At 34.7% G+C, this 19,227-nt stretch overlaps 3 protein-coding genes and 1 long non-coding RNA gene across 8 annotated transcripts in view; 3 read left to right on the forward strand and 1 right to left on the reverse strand.

Annotated features, from left to right (window-relative positions):
* The window catches only part of LOC123717550 (POU domain protein 2-like), a 54,887-nt gene extending 52,653 nt beyond the window's left edge, over positions 1–2,234 (forward strand). For 2 of the 3 annotated variants that reach the window (XM_045673600.1, XM_045673601.1), the window contains exons 4-7: positions 253–473; positions 713–1,052; positions 1,144–1,526; positions 1,612–2,234. In XM_045673600.1, the coding sequence (XP_045529556.1) occupies positions 253–473; positions 713–1,052; positions 1,144–1,526; positions 1,612–1,848 (1,181 nt within the window). In that variant the 3' untranslated portion in view covers positions 1,849–2,234. Of the gene's footprint in view, positions 1–252; positions 474–712; positions 1,053–1,143; positions 1,540–1,611 lie in introns of all 3 variants that reach the window. The other variant, XM_045673602.1, reaches the window with a different exon arrangement.
* A 1,541-nt stretch (positions 2,235–3,775) lies between these two features.
* On the forward strand, positions 3,776–12,553 carry LOC123717469 (syntaxin-1A-like). Of its 3 annotated transcripts, none has more exons than XR_006754822.1 (8): positions 3,776–3,941; positions 4,981–5,091; positions 7,706–7,799; positions 8,664–8,901; positions 9,512–9,585; positions 9,902–10,039; positions 10,944–11,054; positions 11,985–12,553. XR_006754822.1 is itself a non-coding variant. In XM_045673468.1 (8 exons), the coding sequence occupies exons 1-8, from the start codon at positions 3,906–3,908 to the stop codon at positions 12,054–12,056; spliced, it is 882 nt and encodes a 293-aa protein (XP_045529424.1). In that variant the 5' UTR covers positions 3,776–3,905; the 3' UTR covers positions 12,057–12,553. The 3 variants fall into 3 exon arrangements, 1 of the variants encoding a protein (XP_045529424.1); XR_006754821.1 differs by having other exon boundaries at positions 4,985–5,091; positions 8,656–8,901; XM_045673468.1 differs by having other exon boundaries at positions 8,656–8,901.
* A 15-nt stretch (positions 12,554–12,568) lies between these two features.
* Positions 12,569–16,295, reverse strand: LOC123717470. The gene is made up of 4 exons (XR_006754823.1): positions 16,222–16,295; positions 14,423–14,475; positions 13,456–13,571; positions 12,569–12,682 (listed from the first exon to the last, which is right to left on the reverse strand). It is a non-coding gene; the product is annotated as an uncharacterized LOC123717470 (long non-coding RNA).
* Positions 16,296–16,953: 658 nt separating this feature from the next.
* The window catches only part of LOC123717496, a 46,221-nt gene continuing 43,947 nt past the window's right edge, over positions 16,954–19,227 (forward strand). The window contains exon 1 of the mRNA XM_045673506.1: positions 16,954–17,003. The gene's annotated coding sequence lies outside the window, so the exon portion shown is untranslated. The remainder of the gene's footprint in view (positions 17,004–19,227) is intronic.

Genomic DNA, 19,227 nt, shown 5'->3' on the forward strand with positions numbered 1-19,227 from the left:
ATCTATCTATTTAAATATCGAACGAATCATGGAACTTTTAGCTAGACTCGACATATAAGGGAGTCAATATGTCTAAAAAACTTTAAAGATAAAGTCATAATTATAAATTAAGGAAGTGTATATAATAGATATGGCTCACGAACCTTGTAAGGCAATTATATAAAATATTTTGAAACGTATCTTCTTTATATTTTGCGTTCACTGGAAAAAAATTAGGATTTATTTAATTTACAAGTGTGTTCCTATCTTCAGACGGCTCGGCGAGCGGCGAGGGCGAGCAGAGTGGCGACGAGCGACCACCTTCAGCTCCCTGTCGCCCCACTGCTCCACCACGCGCGCCCCCTCATCCTGTCCACGCTGCCGCGCTGCTGCAGAGCGCCGCCAGCGTGGCCGGTGCAGGCAATGCGCTCGCCCAGTTGCAACATTTATTGCTCACACAACACGGCGCACATTCTCTATTGCTACACACACAGGTATGCTATCTACAAACTATATATGAACAGTGATCCATTTGAATACATTTGGAAATGCCTCAATTTAAAATAAAAAGGGCTTTATAAACTTGACATCATAAAATAGTTCCCTAGTCATAGTCAAAATAAATAATTTTGTGCGTGATATAACTATAAATAACTATTCTTACCATTGTTTATAACGCACTTTTGATTAAATTATAATCTAGATAATTTACGATTACTCTTTCGCGTTTCAGGTGCAACAGGCAGTGGCGCAGGCGGCGGCGCAGCAGTTGCAACAGCTGCAGGCACGCGCTGCCCCACCTCCCGCTCCACTGACGCGTTCACCGTCACCTGTGTCACGTGGATCTCCACCTGGAGCCGCAGCCTTCCTTACGCCACACACTCCAGGCCCGGGACGCGCGCGTTCCCCACACTCACACTCTCATTCACACGCGCACGCGCTCTCGCACGCGCACTCTCCGCTGCACGCGCATGCGCACAAGCCGCGCGCTCTCGATCCCGCCGACGACACAGCTGATCTAGAAGAACTCGAGCACTTTGCCAAAACCTTTAAGCAACGTCGTATCAAACTAGGTATGAGATTAAAACCTTTTATCGATACATTAGGCATATGAAATATTTAAATAGGAAAGATTCTGCTAGTATTGACTATTCTATTTGACAGGCTTTACACAAGGCGACGTCGGATTGGCTATGGGCAAACTGTACGGCAACGATTTCTCGCAAACCACTATCTCACGGTTCGAAGCTCTCAATCTGAGTTTTAAGAATATGTGCAAGCTAAAGCCGCTTCTACAGAAATGGCTGGAGGATGCCGACTCCTCGTTGCCTGGTAGTGGCGGGGCGGCTTTAGGAGCTGGTTTGGCAGAAGCCGTTGGCCGGCGACGCAAAAAGCGCACCTCCATCGAGTCAGGGGTCCGTGTCGCCCTCGAGAAGGCTTTCCTGCACAACCCCAAGCCTACCAGCGAGGAAATCGCCGCGCTTGCCGACTCACTCTGTATGGAGAAGGAGGTGGTGCGTGTCTGGTTCTGCAATCGCCGCCAGAAGGTATGATTATTATGTACGATTTCGTAAAGTAAAATTATTACAATTATAAAATTCAATCAGTTCTAATAAATTTGTTCTCTTTTAGGAAAAGCGGATAAACCCGCCGGCGGGCGAGTCAGGTCCAGGTGGGGCCTCTTCACCTAACAGCGGATTGCTGCCAGTGCTGGCCCACGGATTATCGCACGCGCATGCACACGGGGTGCTCGGCGGTGGCCCGCACGGGGTTCACGGTCCGCACGGGGCGCACGGAGCAGCACACGCCGCGTTTCAGGCGGCGGCGATGCAGCCGCTGGCGCTGCTGTCGCGAGCGCCGCGCGACTGACGGTCGCACATCCTGTAAATACCGGCCTCAGTACATAACGGGCGACGTGCAGTGCGCGACAGACTTTAGCGATGATAATTAGTTCTAAAACTAAAGATTATTTATAGATATTGTACAGAATCTTAAAGTTCATGTTATTTTTTATTTCAATATTTACGTGACGAATTTTATATTGTATAGTGGCGTCTGTTATCTGTGAAGTGTTTCCCGGCCGACGCGTCGAGTGCAGTAGGAATTAGGTAGCTGTAAGGTAGCGGATATTATCGGATATATTTATGTGAGGCGTCCGCGCTCTGTACAGAACTCATATCACTTAGCGCATCACGCGATGTAAGGTGGATGTGTAGAACTATCTATATGTTATAATAAAACATCATAGATCTCTATTTCTCTTCTTATTTACACCCCTCTCGTTCCACAGCATATTTTTTTGTAATAGTATAACTGTTGTAGAATAAAAGTATGGTCGGTGTTAAACACGGTAATTTCCAATAATACCTCATTAAGGAAGCCGACTTAATCATTTTCTATGCAAAATTAAACGGTTATAAAAATATGTCTGCTCCATATATGGGGTTTCAGGACTAAGCTCTGTGTTGTTACATTTTATTTTCAAAAATATTCGTAAAAATGACAGTTTTAGAATTAGTCATTTTTACGAATATTGAAAAAGGGACTATGACGGATAAATTTTTAACAATATTATTGTCAAAACCCCATTTAGTGCTTCAGAACTCTAAAGAAAAATTGAGCTGAGAAATTAAAAAAAAACGTATGAGCTCGTCCTAAAATTTCATATGTATTACCGTATCGTTTTTTCAGTCTTGGCAATTAAATTTATTATATTTTTGGAAGAAATAATACAGGGTCTAAAAATTATAGATATTTTTTTTCAAATTTAATTTGCATTTTTCCCGACATTATTGAAAATTAGACTTGCAACAAATACTTCGAAGATGATGAAAGTGACATAAAAATGTGTGATGCAGAAAAAAGAAATTGAGTCATTAATATATTAATTCACAATAACATATTACTAAAGTTGATTACAAAGTTCTTTTTTATGTAAAATTTAACGACTATTGTGTATGTACTCTGTATTTAAAAGATTATAATTTATAGTTTTAAAAAAGAAGAAATTATTAAATAATACAAAAGTGTTACTAAATAGGTCGAATGCGGAACGTTTAAGCAAAGCGTATTCGTTGCAAGTCTATAAAACATTATATGTGTTAATATTAAATCAAGATATATGAATTCATAATAAAAGACTAAGGAAAATTATAGTTTTTTTTTCTTATTTGATACACGACATCTAGTATTAGAGTATTGAAACAGTAAATCCTGAACAGCGACATCTAGTATAAGATTGTAAAACTACAATAGCACTATGCCATACGAAGACGTCCATTTTGCGTATTGTTTTGTAATAAATGAATAGATGGCAGTCGACTTGAAACTGGCATAAAGTCAAAACTATTGCCATAATATTAAAAAAAGATGGCAGATTGCATTCTGGATTTAAAATCAAAATTTAAGAAATACTATTATATGTAGAATACATATTACATAGATCGGATAAACAGGTTAGTTAATTTCAATTTTATTTGTTTTATTGGTTATTAGTAATACGAATAATAATCAATTTAAAAAAGTATATTTCTTTTTAATTCTGTGAAAAATGTTAGTAGGGTTTGTTTCGATTAGACTTTGTAATTCATTATAAAACCTCCGTTTTTCTTTATACTATAGCGTCTCTATCTCTCTAGTCTCTATTTAAATTTCAAATGAAATATAATAATTACTAGTAGTGGTAGAGTATATATAATATGTATAAAAGACAATAGCAAAATCAGCAAATTTTCAGGTTCGTTGCCACTTTGACCTAGATGAATGCAAACACGTGAACTAATGTTTAGAGTTTAGACATCGTGCGCATACGATGCACAACGGGCAATTGAGTCGACCTTAATCTGCGCTATCGTACACGTTATCAGTGCGCGACAAGATATCGTCGACACCTCACCTGTATAGTGTAAGTGACTGTGACTAAAACGATGACCTGCAAGGACCGGCTGCCGGAGTTACGACGTGTAAGTACCGCGAACTAATTCTTATGAAATAACTCAAAAATTTTCAAGTAAACAAGCAATAGTAGGACGTGACTTGGGTGTCCAAGAAAAATCTAAGTCTACCGAAAATCTTATATTTTCCTTAAGACACGAAATTATAAATATGTAACCTTGGAAAAATGTATATAAATACGAATGTATAATGCCGTGACCTCATGTACACAATGACACTTCATAATAAGACGAGCACACAATATGACATCTCGTTTATTCAATTTTGTTAAACTCTACTTGTTAACAATAACTTATGATAATACAATTGGTCTTTCTAAATAAGACCGCCTACTTCCGATTGCAAAATAAAAGTGCTCGCTTTCCTACACTTCAATGCAAAATTATTTTCACTGTGTGGAGATGTATTGTTTAAAGGTAGTTAAATTAGGTCAATTAATCATAAATATTCCTTATACGGTAAAAGTTAGAAAACCATTTTGTTTTTTTGTTTTAACTTTCATTCTACTGTTTTTGCACGTTTTGCGTTAATTTTATAAGTTGACTTTTAAGCTCTAGTTACAGCAATTCTACATATATATGATATACTCGGAAATAATTTAGCTTTCTACTAAACGTAGATTGAAGTTGATGTTTACAATTAGAAATCACAAATTTTAAAAGTAACTATGGTTTCAAATGCCTACTGAACTAAACTAGTGGCGAAGAGTAGTAGTACAGAAACCTAAGGCTGTTCTAAAAGGCTGTACCTTTTCTTCTGATCTGTTTCGAGATTTTGTTTTTTTCTAATAGGCAAATGGTGAGCGGCCTTTTTACCTGACACACGACGTCAACTTTGGGTGTAAGGCATGCCAGTTTCGTCACGATGTTTTCCATCGTACGGGGCGTGCTAAATACATTAGTAAATAATATCTCATAGTTACAAGTATCGTGCAACGAACACAGAGTGAGAGTCGCACTCTGAAGCCACTAGCTAACACAAGCAGTGTTAATCATACCATAAAATCTATGAAGATAGACTAAAGATAACTATATATACCGTGTATAGATAGCGAGTTCTGCCGCTGCTAGAACAGAAAGCGAGCCACTCGATGTTGAGGGCGGGGAAACGTTGCCGCCGCCTGCCCAGCACCAACAGATACAGGAAATTATTATAGAGGTAACATATTCTAAATAACTCCACAGATATATCGAAGGAATTCACAATATATTATCGCAGTTCTAAAGTTGTCAGTTGACTATTTCAAATAATGTATAGATTAAGTCCAATTAAAAATCAATAAATCGCCACGTTTTGCATTTTTGTGGTTATATTCAAGTTTGTAATGTTTATAACAATTCAAACAAACTGTTAGTAGATATCTGATAACGATAGATATGGTTATCAGTGTTCTTTCACGAAAATATTTGATTAGTTAAATATGAACTCGTTTACATATATAATCGGATAAAAGCTGGTTAAACTCTTATATTGGTGGGTTGACTTTTGCAATTCAATTTAAAAGAAGTATAATAAACTCGATAAAATATAAAAGCGGGTAACAAATAATTATAGACACGAACAAGTAAAGGACTCTACTGAATATGATTGAAACGCGCAATGCTTCGCGTTACAACAAGGCCAACAGTTAATATTACATATTTTAGGCATAACATTTTTAGGAAGGCTAAGGTGGGGCATGGGTAACGTGACCAGACGTCCCGTTTTGAACGGGACTGTCCCTTTTTCCAATTACGAGTCCCGATGTACCCGAAATGAACTGTGAGATTCAAAATTGTGGTTTAGAGAAACCGCGCGAAAATTTGAGCAGCAGAATGTAAAAAGAACGTGCCAAGAGTTTCATTCTTATTTGAAATCATCACCAGCTATATTAAAACAAATATGTTCTTCTCTTCAACTGACTTAACATTTTGGGTAAACATTTTGGCATTTTGGATTCGTAACTTTTAAGCTAACTAACTTTTTCTAAATACATAACTTTAAAAAGTGTTTTTTTTTCATTGACTACTTATAGTTTGCCCTAAATTTTAACCAATGCCCCGTTTTGAGTGAAATAAGAAACTGGCACAGAAAAGGTTGGGAATCACTTCTCTAGTGCCTTTCAACATCCACGAAACGTTAAATAAATAATCTAGTAATTTCCGTTCATATAAAAAATAATAGGTATGAGCTATATTCAATTATTGATATGTATTTTAGAGTCCTTCATATAAAATCTTGTCTATATAACAAAACGTAAAAATTTACTGGGCTTACTGAAAACTAGAGCACAAATTGTTTATAACAGTTAATATGTACTTGAACGAATATTATGATGACATCATTCAGATTAATGAAGCTGAATGTCAACATTCAACACTAAACTATATGCCCTCATGTAAAAATAGCACTTTAACAAGCATACTTATGTTAGAAAATGTCTTGTGGCATGGCCTCTAAGACTACACACAGCGAAATTTTTTCAAAGCCATTTATATTGCTTGGTAAAACTTTTAACAGACTTGACATTTATATTTCACAAAAATTTCAAGAATTAACTATAAATACTCCACTAATATTTATATAAATAATGTAAAGAATCTATCTATATAATATAATAAAACTAACAAGACTATCGTAACAATTTGTATTAGGTCCTTACATATGAAATTGGCGTATTTCGTACTGGCCACTTTAATCACGATGTTCTCCTCTTTGGTAAGGAATTCCAAATTCAAATTTGTACAGCTATTTACTCATGTATTTGTGCTTCGATGACCGTCATTCATTTGTTTTTTTTCTGTTTGCGTCACTCATTTTACAAAATGGAAAACTTCAAGTATCGCATTATTTACGAGCACGAGTTCCGCCGTGGCACTAGTGATGCGGAAACGACTCGAAGGGTGAATGATGTGTATGGCGGTCATGTTGCAAAAGACAACACAGTTCGTTTTTGGTTCCAATGTTTTCGTTCTGGAAATTTCGACCTGCAGAGCAAGCCACGTGGACGGCCTCAGACCCAATTTGATACTGAAGTATTGAAGGCTATTGTGGAAGCGGATCCATCGCAAATCGGTATTGTTCATTGCAGTTTTCTCAAATCTGGCCAGATCATTACGGCTGATGTCTATTGTCAGCAATTGCAAACCATGATGGAAAAGCTAGCGGCTAAACAACCTAGGCTGGTCAATCGCTCCACGCCACTGCTACTTCACGACAACGCTAGACCACATACTGCACAACAGACAGCTACCAAATTAGAAGAGCTTCAATTGGAATGTCTAAGACATCCTCCATACTCCACGGACCTTGCTCCAACAGATTACCATTTTTTTCGAAATTTGGACAACTTCTTGCAAGGGAAAAAAATTAACTCTTATGGGGCAATCCAAATCGCCTTCACAGATTTAATTGATTCCCGTCCGACTGTTTTTTTTAGTAAAGGGATCAATGAACTACCTATGAGATGGCAAAAGTGCATAGAAAACAATGGATACTTTGATTAATTAAATATATTATATTTAAAAATATTCTTCCCATACAAAACGCCAATTTCATATGTAAGGACCTAATATAATGTTTCAACACAATTTCCTCCTTGATTCATTACCGAACATCACAATCTTTAAAACAACGCTCATCTAGAAGCACGCTGTAGTTTCACCCCTTTGGTGTTCTCGCAGCACGATTTGGATCGATTTCTTGTGAAAAGAGCAAGGGAGTAAAACTCCTTGAAGGGGTCTGTTTTGATTATTTGTATCTGGTTGTATATGCTATGGCATCGCTATTCCAGGTAGAGAAGACTCGCGCTTGGATCAAAGATATAATACAGAACACTCTTCATATTCGGCGTCTACACAGTGATCCCACCTACCATACTAATACCGGTAAGCATTCTCTATCTTAGTAGACCAGGATTCTGTGATTGTCAAAATGAAAACAATAATTGTATATATTAACGTGTAAATAATTGAAACTTAGTATGGTAACCGGGAAATAAAGCTTCTCTCAGTAGATGCGAAGGATTTCTTTTTAAAAGTAAAAGGCAAAACTAACAAACAAATATACAGTAATTACAATTGTCTTGATCTTTATACTAATAATAAAAGTAATTTAAACGAAATTTATAACTGTATTTCGATACTTATACGTTGAGCGAGGAAAGCACCAGCTCTGGGGTCACAGGTTCTCTTCCAGGCGGTTACTTAAATCTTTAGTTAACGCCTGTGTACGGCCAAAGAGTCTCTACTCTAAAGGGAACATAATAATTAGGAAGTATGTTTTTTGAAAATTAATTTAAAAAAAATTACTTCCTTAAAAACACGGAGAGTGTTTTTCTTAGGTTACAGAATCGGCTCAACGTTACTCAAACATCTATGTATCAACTATATATATCAACATCGAAAATCAATCATATAAAATTCACAAAATGTTGGTAGCTCTAAATTTAAGTAACAAAAGCTATATAATCACCGTTTTTGCTAAGACACCGCGAAATAATACTATCTCTATCTAAGTACATAAGAGCAAAAATAACTGTTAAATACATGAAACCCAGAGTTATGTAATAATGTTACAATATCGAGCATAAGGAAGTAACATTTAAAGGTGTATTCAGAATTATCTTCTTAAAAATTGTATTGGATTTTAACGTAAGTGCCTGTTCACGCTGAGTTTCGTTTCTGAATCCCACTTCATTATTGATGTACAAATTTTTGTCACGAGTCTCAACTCACGTTATAGTACTACAGGAGCGGGTGGACTCATTGATAACAGCATCAAACGCGACGGGCCTGAAGGTATGCGGTGCTCTACGTCAGCTCGAGGAACGCTGCAAGTCAGCAGGATCAGCGGCAGCAGGGCGCATCACCAGACTACAGTATGCGGTGACTCGGAGACTATACGCTGATGCACTTGAGGATCACCATCGCGTTTTGCAACTACTACGGGATCATCAATTACGCCTATTGCATGACCAGATCAAACTAAGTAAGCCACTTTTAGATGTTATCTCTTTTCCTTTATATTTATCTCTTCAGAAGACTTTATTCCAGAATTTTGCTAACAAAACATTACATTTTGTATTATATGTGTAAGTTTTTTAGTAGTAAGTGTGTGGAGAGACAGAAGTGCTTACTGAAGTTTACAGACGCAGTCATCGACCGCTCGCTACTTCCGGATTACAGCGATCCGATAACGGGGAATTAGTGAGGCGTTAATCACTGTATAAAGATTTCATTCTACAGACGCAAAATATTATTATCGTTTATCGTCGCTGACTATATTGTTGTTTATATATTTGAAGAGTAAATACTAAAGCGGAGAAGCTTTACCGCAAAACTCAAAAATACTCAGTATGTATTGAAAATACATGACGAAGAAACTTAAATTCACACAACACAAAAGAAAAGATGTTGAAAGTTGATATTATAAATATTAGACTAATTAAAAGTAAGAATTGGTTAATTCAGAATGTTTAATAGTTAACAAACTTCAGCAGGCTAGCACCTAGAGAAAAAACTGACGAAAGTAGTTTAAGTCTCTGGACCGTAAAACTGGTTTTCTTTTGTTTGTAAATACTTTTATCACTTCTTTTCAGCAAACCTAAGTATAACAGATGAAGAATGCGAACGGCTCTTAGATTCAAACAACATCTCCTTCTTTGTGGACAATGTAAGTATGTAAATAAAACATTTACATTTGGGAAGACGTCATCGGAAATAACACTCTGTCAGATGCAGTTGCAATTCAGTTATCTCAAGAACTGAATACGTTCGCCGATTTCAACATAAATTCTCTTACTTAACTTTCCAGAACAATTGCTGCCTAAAAGCAAATCATGGCAAATAATTAAACAATAAATTTATTAATTTTTTAAGCCTTTTTAAGTTTTAACAGCGTATGTTTTGCCGATAGTGACGTGCTTATTACTATGTATGGTATGGCAACAGAGACGGATCCTTTGTCCTTGACTTGTATTTTTGTGTAGGTAGAAGCAGAAACATCACAGGCGCGACTGGCACTAAGAGAAGCTGAGGTGCGACGCGACGATTTAGCCCGCGTGGAGGCAGCACTGCAGAACGTACGGGACTTGTTCCTTAATTTAGCGCATCTTGTTGCCGCACAGGTATGTATCTGATGTATATCGCAGCCAACTAGCTAAATTAGCCGTTCAATTAACAGCCTAGCGGTTTAACTAAACGGCGCCGTACGGCCTGAAAGATATTCAGCCGTAGCGTTTATTACAACATTTATAAACTAAACGGCTAATGCTTAGGCCCTTCGTACTTAGTCATTATTTGGCGTAAATAAATAAGATGTAAATGACATTTAAAATATTTATTTTAAAATTAAATTGCTTAAATCAAATTCACATTATTATTACTAAACTATTCAATTGTTTTTGTTGTTTATCATGAAACTACAACATCATCGAAGTTGTGGTTTGCCGACGCCATATTGACAGTTTGAAGAGTTTCATTTCGAGTTTGAGAGTGGTAGAAAGGGGAATTAAATTTAAATTAGCAGTCAACAGGCTAGGCAATTATGAAACGTCATCGATCCAAGTAATTTGCCTAGCTGTTTAATCAAATTGCTGAATATCATTCAGGCCGCTAGTTAAACGGCGCCATTTAGTTAAACCGCTAGGCTGTTAATTAAACGGCTAATGAAGCTAGTTGGCTGCGTCATATACTTATATTAAGTGGGTATTTAATCCTAGTCTAAGTCTGTAAACTAATTTCTTGAGTGTGAAAGATCCTGGGATTTTTAGAAAACACAGAACATAGAATATTACACAATTCGCGTTGCTTTGAAATGCCTAAATTAACAAACTTACCAATTTGTTATGTAATTTTTTATACTCGAAGGATAATCATTTCCTCCAAATAATGTTTTTTTTGGCTGTGACTAAAATGTCGTTGGTAACTGTACCCATAACATAGCCATAGATTAATGTTCCATTAAAATAAAGTATAGAGAACCTTCTCTACTTTTTGTTATTTGGATTCACTCTGACACAAATGTTACAGCAAGAACAAGTAGACAGCGTAGAATATTATGCGCTGCAAGCAACTGAGCGGGTGGAGTATGGCGGACAGGAGCTTCTTAAAGGGACAGTCTCCAGAAGAAAAGCGAAAAAGGTAACATTCATAATACAATATATTAGTGATCGTAAACTTAAACTCAAAATAACTTTATTGATATAAGAAAAAAAATTAATGTCAACAGAAAAGATGTTAAATTGATTCTAAATTTACATTAACTACCAGTTTGCAAGCAATGGCGTAGAGCGGTCAAGATGGACTGGTACGAAACTCTCCGCCACTCTTTTTAATCGCCAAGTTTTGAGCCATACAAATTGTTTGTCGGCGGAGGCGGAGCGGGAATTTTTTGAACTTAAGCAAATCGATCGCAAGGTTTAGGATCATTTAAATAATCTCCAAATTTATTAAAAGTTTTATTGATTAATTTACGATGAATGAGAGTTTTGAATTTATTCAGTGATAATTCTCTCTAATTTCGCTTGGGATTAGTATGACCATATATCAAAAACTTATTGAAATTTGACATGCGGGAATCATAATTCGTCTTTTCAGCTTCACGTATCTGCCTTCTCATCTCCGTATTTTCCTTCATTGTCTGAGCAAATGTTTTTTGTGCGTACACAATGATGCACGAACGAACTATTAAAAAACTTTTAAATGTGTATTTTGTATTTTAACGTTCAATCGCTCGTACCAATAGACAGTACAGCTGACGACTATTTTGAACAACGTCATATACTTTGTATCAGAACAGTGTTGGCCTAGTGGCTTCAACATGCAACTCTCGTCCCCAAGGTCATATGAAACCACGGCTATGAACTCCAGAGGCAATAGACTTTTTGTCTATGTATGTGCTCACTTAACGTTCACGCATGCCTTAGACCCAACGCCTGTGGGTGTCGATGGCGAGTGTCAAGCACAGAAGGCTAATAATCACCTACTTGCCTATTTAGAAAAGCCAAGTCTGAGGCGAATACCTCAAAAGGTTCTTTTATCGAATTTATTAATTTTGGTTTGTATTTTCAGAAAAAGCTTGGGTTAATACTATGTCTAACATCGGGTTTCCTCATCGTCCTCTTAGTGCTTATATACACGTAGAACGTCAACGTCTCAAGATATCTTAAGAACTTATTTATTAAGAAACGAATACTTAATGTAAATACGCAAATGAAGCTAGTCATAAGTACATCCTATAGAATATGTTGCTAAATTAATATTTATTAGTTAGGTAAATGTCAAAGGTCCTTCGCTATTACAACGCAAGTAACAATAATGACGTAAATATACTACATTTATGTTAAACAGCTAATGGCTTGAAAAGTTAAATATAGTCAATAAATGTTATGTTTTCGTTAATTAAACTTCACATACAAGTTCCCAAATAATATTGTAAGTTAATTATATTCATTTTTAAAGAAATGTTATTTTATATAACCTCTGTTTAAAAAAAATGGGGATTCTTAATGATATATACTATATTTTTAAGTTAAATATACATATTTTTTGTTAAATAAAGTAATGTTCACCAACTTGATAAGTAAAAAACATGTATGGAAAAAACTAAGAGCAGCAGTTTTTGTTGTAATAAATTATTATAATAAAAATCGAAATTAGGATATTTATTTATTTTTATTTATTCTCATGCGATATATAATAAACTATACTGCGACCATTTTGCAGACGAAATGTCCTTGGCTTAATCTTTATTAATATTTATCCGGAAGCTGAAAGTTCAGGAAGTATTATGAGAAACAATAAAACATACTACGTAAATTATTTGGTTCTATGCAAATTTCTCTAAAATAAAATAAAATTCAATCATTATTATGACGTTAACATTTTATAAAAGTGACATCTATTGCATATTAGTCTAAATTCGTCTCATGCGTAACGTAGTTTTAAATATGTCTTAGATGACAATGCAAAAATTTACAAATTCTGTTTTTAGAATTAAAATCTCAATCTTAAAACAACTATTAATGCATACAGATATCAATTATTATAATATTGCAAATTTAAAGCGAAAAAATATTATTTATTCTGAAAAGCGACATCTGTTGTGTAAGCGCTTAAGTACTGTCATTCAAGGAATTTATTTGGTTGTTATATAAGTTATTAGGAGGCAGCACTACGATTCTTATTAACGCATTAAATAATGCAATATATCAGAACTAATAGGAATCAATAGGCAAGTATTTATTAGTAACTTAAGTTAGTTATAGAACCTACACAACTTTTGTTAAGAAATGTTTTTAAATATTCCAATAAAATATTTATAATTTTAAGATCCCGCCAAAACGCCGCTATATCTAGGCAAGATGGCGTCCAGTTCTTGTGAAGAACTACAATTCGGGATTGTTTAATAAATTATTGATAATTATAACTTTTTAATATAATGTGATTGTAATTATATACATATATTTATATAAAAAATATAATAATACATAGCTTCAATCCGTTTAAAAAGTGTTTTCTTAATGTGGTTGTAATTACTTACCGGTATTGTTAAGAACTAGTTGAGCAACATCAGCAAGTGCTAGAAACTTCTCAAGTGTATGCTGAAGATGTGCCTGGAATAGGGACGAGATCAAGGATGTCCCATTTGCGAATTCACTGCACACATTGCAAAAACGGAAAATAGGAATTAAAAAAAAAACAGATTAGTAATAGTCAAACGTGTTTGAATATGAAACGATGGACAAGACTACGTTTTACTATGATTTGTGAATCCGAAATCCTGTGTCTCGAGTCGGTGAGGTTCAGAAAGGAGTCGGAAGTAAAGGTAAGTCCCGTTTCTGAATCTTATCCATCTTATCTTATTAAGTGAAATACGCCAATGTTTATTTGCCGTTTTAAATTCTACCAATGACACTTTTAGAAGAATTTATATAAAAGTACTAGCGGAAATAATAAATTTAAATGATAATGTAATTAAATGGGTGTTAGTATTGCTACTAATTTTATCGTTAGTGAGTGTTATTATTGCCTACTCCAGAATCATCCTTACCGTATAGGAAACTATAAATAATAAGAAACAACGAACAAATATGTTTTTTGCTATATTAGAATCTTTCTTAAAATCATAGCAATTGAAATAAATAACCCAATGAAATTTGACCATAACGTATTATTTGTCGATCGTTCCTTAAACTATGTTGGTCGTTTTGCAATTCTCAGTTTTAATTTTTTGTGACATTGATCATAGATTACGGTATTAACGCGCGCTACTTTTTAAACAAGTGAACTATGTATCAAAATAACGTTTTCGCTATTACTATTACCGCTCCCAAACAATCACTCAATTTTGAAATATTTTATCCAAAATTTCAGCAACGTTTTACACATTATGTATGCATATATTGTCTTAATGTTAATATAACTTTACATATTACTATACAGTGAATACCATAATCATTTGGATATGAAAATCCCGACTATAGACATTTAAATGTCTGTGTACCCACCTGGCGCCGAATAAATCTAACAAGCCAAACAGTGGCCTACATTCTGCAATCGTCTGGAAAGAAAACATTCTTATTAAAACATTTAAAAATAGCTGTGTTCAACAGTTCGACTCTACCGTCAACATCAAGTACCTAGAGACCTAGGTTATAAAAGTGATTCTTCAATCAATCGTCAAGCTGTTGCCCCCATTCGTGTAGAAATAAATAAATATCACATATCACACTTAACAGTCTTTCGTGTCTGACCGTCGCTGATTATTGGCGATATTTTTATCTTATATAAAAGAATTCACGCATGCTTAGTATAAAAAAAAAAACACTCTAAAGCCGAATGCGAACGCACCCGTTGGCATCCGTCATATTTGGTATCTGACTGGAATTACAGATAACAATTATTTACTAATGAAGACTACATTGAAGAAACTCTCCTTAAAGCCACTGCCAACATGGGAATACTGGGTGTTGACATATTGAATGATGTTCAGTTTCGCGGTCATTTGGAAGGAAAGGCTAAATTAGCTTCTAAAAAGCTTGGTGTGCTCAGCAAGGCGCCGTAGTACCAGCTCTTTCCGATTCAACGAAGACCGATTCTGAGCGGTTAGATCCCTTGGCATTGCGTAGATGTGTGGAGTCTCTCTGAATCTTCTACCGCGTTTACCGTGTTCAGAGGAGTTGTTCGGATTACTACCCGCAGCTGAGTTTCATCATCGGACGTCAAGGCAGAATACAACATACCATCCGTATCACCTCGACGTCCGTCGTTCCACAGCTGAGCGTTTCTTAATGCAGTTTTTTCACCACGCTATATGGAACCAGCTGCCCCCTGAAGTATACTTCCAAACCAAACCACCGACTTACGGCCCTTCAAGAAAAGAGCGTGCCAATTTCTTATAAGGACGCAAGGCACTTATAAGAAAGGCGAGCCTCCTCGGGCATTGTGAGTGTCTATGGGCGGCGGTATCATTAAATATCAGGTGAGCCTCCTGCGCATTAGCTCCGCTTAAAAAAACTAATATTAGTCGGCGAATTTGATCGCGCTTTCGTTTTCTATAAATCCTATATCCTACATCCTAAACTGGTTGTCGTAAACAAAAGAAAAACCTGTACTAACTAACGGAATTCATACTCAGCGCTAAGTATTTACCCTAACTCACTTCCAGCTTTTCGATAACCGAAGACGCGTAATTAATCACTCGCTGCATCAGGTTTAAGTGAATTGGTCTAGATTCAGGTATAAAACACGGGCCTGTATCGGATTAGAAATTAAGTGTATTGGTCGGTTGCGATTATTTAACAGAAAAAATAACTATTTTATAAAAATAATGTTATATACTACTGCGATAACAGAACAAGATCCTGAGAGCCATATGATACATAACCAACGGCGAAGTTCACGTACAACTTGAAATGAGAACAATCAAAGCAGAAATCCGGAGACTGGCCGCTAAATACAAAAAGCGGTTAATCTGTCACCCGAACGAACTGACTCCCCAACTCACCATAGAATAGTATGTAAGAGTATGTGAGAATATTCTAGAGCTAGAAGAAGAGCGGCAGTAGCTCTAGGCAGCAGATAAGTAGATTGGGAAGCCAATCCACATGAGAGCACCACAGAACAGATTCACTCATAGTATAAGGGTTGATTGTAAGTAACCGCGGAAAAAAAATACCTTATTAAACGTTCTAAAACATAAAAAAAGGTCGCATATTTAATACCCATTTCTTTTCTAGTTTAACATAGCGGAAATGTCAGCGCACACGTCACACGCTACTTTACACGTAGAAATAGAAGAACTTACCAAAAACAGTAACAATGGCAGGAGATAGACAAATACTCCGCTTGACAGTACACGACGATCGTACGACATCTTTCTAGTATATCTACGACACGATATAACCCGCTTATATACTTCAAATAAACAAAGCATTTGTAGTCTTGTTTTCATTCAAATACCGCCTTGTGCTATTTGCTATTGATGAGAGCGCAACTAATCATTAATAAGTACTATTGTTTCCATTATTACACTGGTATCATAGGAATATATTTAAATGAGAATATGCATTATATAGCAACAATTGAAGTAGAAAATTATATAGTAGAATGACATTCCACGTCTTTAAAAATAAAAATGAAATTAAAGTTACGTTTGTTGATGTTGTTGTACTAAGTATTACAATATTTTAAAAAATAAGTTAGTTTGTAGCGATTCAATTCTTCATGTATTCTTGGCAGACATTAGATGAACAAATTCTATGTCTATCTATTACATAAATGAATATATAGACAGATTAACAAAATTTATATTACATTAAATATAAGTATCTATTATCTTACATACACGAACGTTTTATAATGCACTTCCGATTCTAATTTCTAACCCTCACTTTATTTCTAGTCTATGGATCAAAATTGGCATATCCTGTATCGTATCGTAATCGTCCCTCGTGGTTCGATCAAGAGGCAGAGGGGTTAAGGGACGTGGGACGAGGGCAGGGTGAGATTTTGTGCCAAAAATTCAGTATCCGTGCGACGCTCAACAAGGGCGCTTGTGTCGTGTCGTGTTCCGTCCTTCGATTCGCGGTAAGTCTTGATTTATGGGCTAAAATATTTATTTTGACAAAACTGTTTTTTTCTCTTCAAATGAATTTATCATATTATGATTTTTATGTAGCTTTGAATTTTTTCGGGATGTCGCGAATATTATCTTTTTTAATTTGTTTATTATTTTGCTTATTTATCGATAACATGTTAGAAATATATCAATTGTAAAAACTGTATTTATAATTAAAAACAAAAGCTTTACAGACCGCTCAAATACTCACTAGAAAACAGAATTTTCGGTTTTATTTAGCTATTACAAAACAATATTTTAATAGCGTCTTATTAATATTATGTTTTATAATTGTATGTACCTTTTTTAAGTTTTAACTTTTCATCGAATCGTAACAATTAAATATAAAGTATTTACAATTTTATTAACCTACATCGTAATATTTTTTTTTAAAAAGATTGGTCTAAGGTCTCAGTTAAGATAATAGTATAATATTTGTAATTTAAAATTAAGTTCGTTCCTTTGCCTGTTTTGGCTACACATGGCTTATTATTGGGTAAAGGAGATCTATAGTTAGGATTATAGTAATGTACTAGTAACTAGTAATTGCGTCTAAAATGTTTTTGTTTCAAGGTAGATATATAGGTAGAGTTTAATGTTTTCTAAAGCTTACTTATATTTCCATAAAATTTCCTTTAAAAAAAGATTATATCAGTGATTTAAAAAACAAAATATCCATTTCACTTTAATATATTCTGAAATATCAAATCGGTCAATTTAGTATTGTTTCTGAATTTATCGTAATAACTCTTGGCTGGGAGTTATCTGATTCATTCAATAATATATTTAACTAGGGGTAAAATTAAAATATCAATAAAAATACCTAAAATAGTACCTAAGACAATTAAAGTAAACAGTGTTAATCGTCTTTGCTGCTTATAGTATAACATGATTAAGTAAATCATTCAAATTAATAAATAATCTAGAATATTTGAAAAAAATGATAACTAAACCATAATAAAGAAATAAACTTCTACATAATTGAACCAACGTGTTTTATGTATAAGCCCCTTCAAACATAAATTAAATGGCAAATCGAAATACCCAATATAATGAGATGCAGACCTTTCATTTAAATTGTAAACGACCTTCATTAACATAGCGTTGATTCAGATGTAATCCTTGTTAATACCGTTCCGAGAGGTCCCGGGGGACAAAAGTCCAAATCCCTCGTACCCGTTGACAATTTGACGTAATCTGTGCAGCTGTCAAAATTGACACTTGCCTATTGTGAGTTGACAAGACAGCACGTGGCAAAAATTGTGGTTTATTTTTAATCGACTTTATACCGAAGGAGTACTATTTGACGTGTAATTATTTTTCTTAATTTGGACTTCAAATCAACATCAAACATCTTTAGAGACTTATAAAGTCGGTTTTATTGATAATTTTTATAAAAATGTATGGATGTGTTAAAAAACTAGTAGGTTATGTGTGTTATGTATACTCAACGCATACTTTATATTTACCTGCATTAAATAAGTTCAATTAAAATACAATTGAATTCAAAATAAATATTTTTTATAAGATATGTTTAAACTTAAACAGTACTAATATTTTCTGTATTTATGTGTTCATTTGTATGCACGAGGTATGTGAAGTAACATTTTACCAATATATCAAAGCTGGGATATTTCCGACAGCAACTTGTAATTTTACTAGAAACTTAAACCCTGGGGATTCCACCCATACGAATCAAGACTACGAAAACTAGGTAACTTCTTAATCCTAAATAAAAGTATATTTAAATTAGTAAGTTACAAAAAAATTGAAGTATCTTTGTACGAATGATTAGAAAAAAGAATCATTATTTTTTTAAAGAAATTTCAAGCAATTGGTTTTTAATAGGAATATTGTCTTTGTGTTTATTGTGCTGAAAATATTAATAAGTTTAGTTTTTTAAATGGATATTTTATTACTTTATTCCAAGAATAAAGTCCACAAAAGAAAGCGTGTCTTTACATGAATTTCAATCTAGCGTATACAATAATTATGGCTAATAAGTAATATTATGTTGACTTAATTTTTGTATACTAATGAATAGCTTAAACTTAGGTAAAATTCATCAACAGTTTTAGTGTTCTATAATGTTTTGACACTATGTTCATGTGTCCGAGATACCGCACTTGCACTACACTATATTTATTAACTTCAAAGGTTTAGTTCTCTTTAGGCGTCTTGTTTCTTGTATCA

This window comes from Pieris brassicae, chromosome 12 (genome assembly GCF_905147105.1).
Source record: "Pieris brassicae chromosome 12, ilPieBrab1.1, whole genome shotgun sequence".
NCBI lineage: Eukaryota > Metazoa > Arthropoda > Insecta > Lepidoptera > Pieridae > Pieris > Pieris brassicae.

What these genes read in the sequence shown, in the direction of transcription:
- LOC123717469 (XM_045673468.1), top strand. Translation starts at nt 3,906, where the DNA reads ATGACCTGCAAGGACCGGCTGCCGGAGTTACGACGT. An exon ending in GGCTGCCGGAGTTACGACGT is followed by an intron (nt 3,942 to 4,980) that starts GTAAGTACCGCG and finishes TACCGTGTATAG; the next exon opens with ATAGCGAGTTCTGCCGCTGC. An exon ending in CGCATCTTGTTGCCGCACAG is followed by an intron (nt 10,040 to 10,943) that starts GTATGTATCTGA and finishes CAAATGTTACAG; the next exon opens with CAAGAACAAGTAGACAGCGT.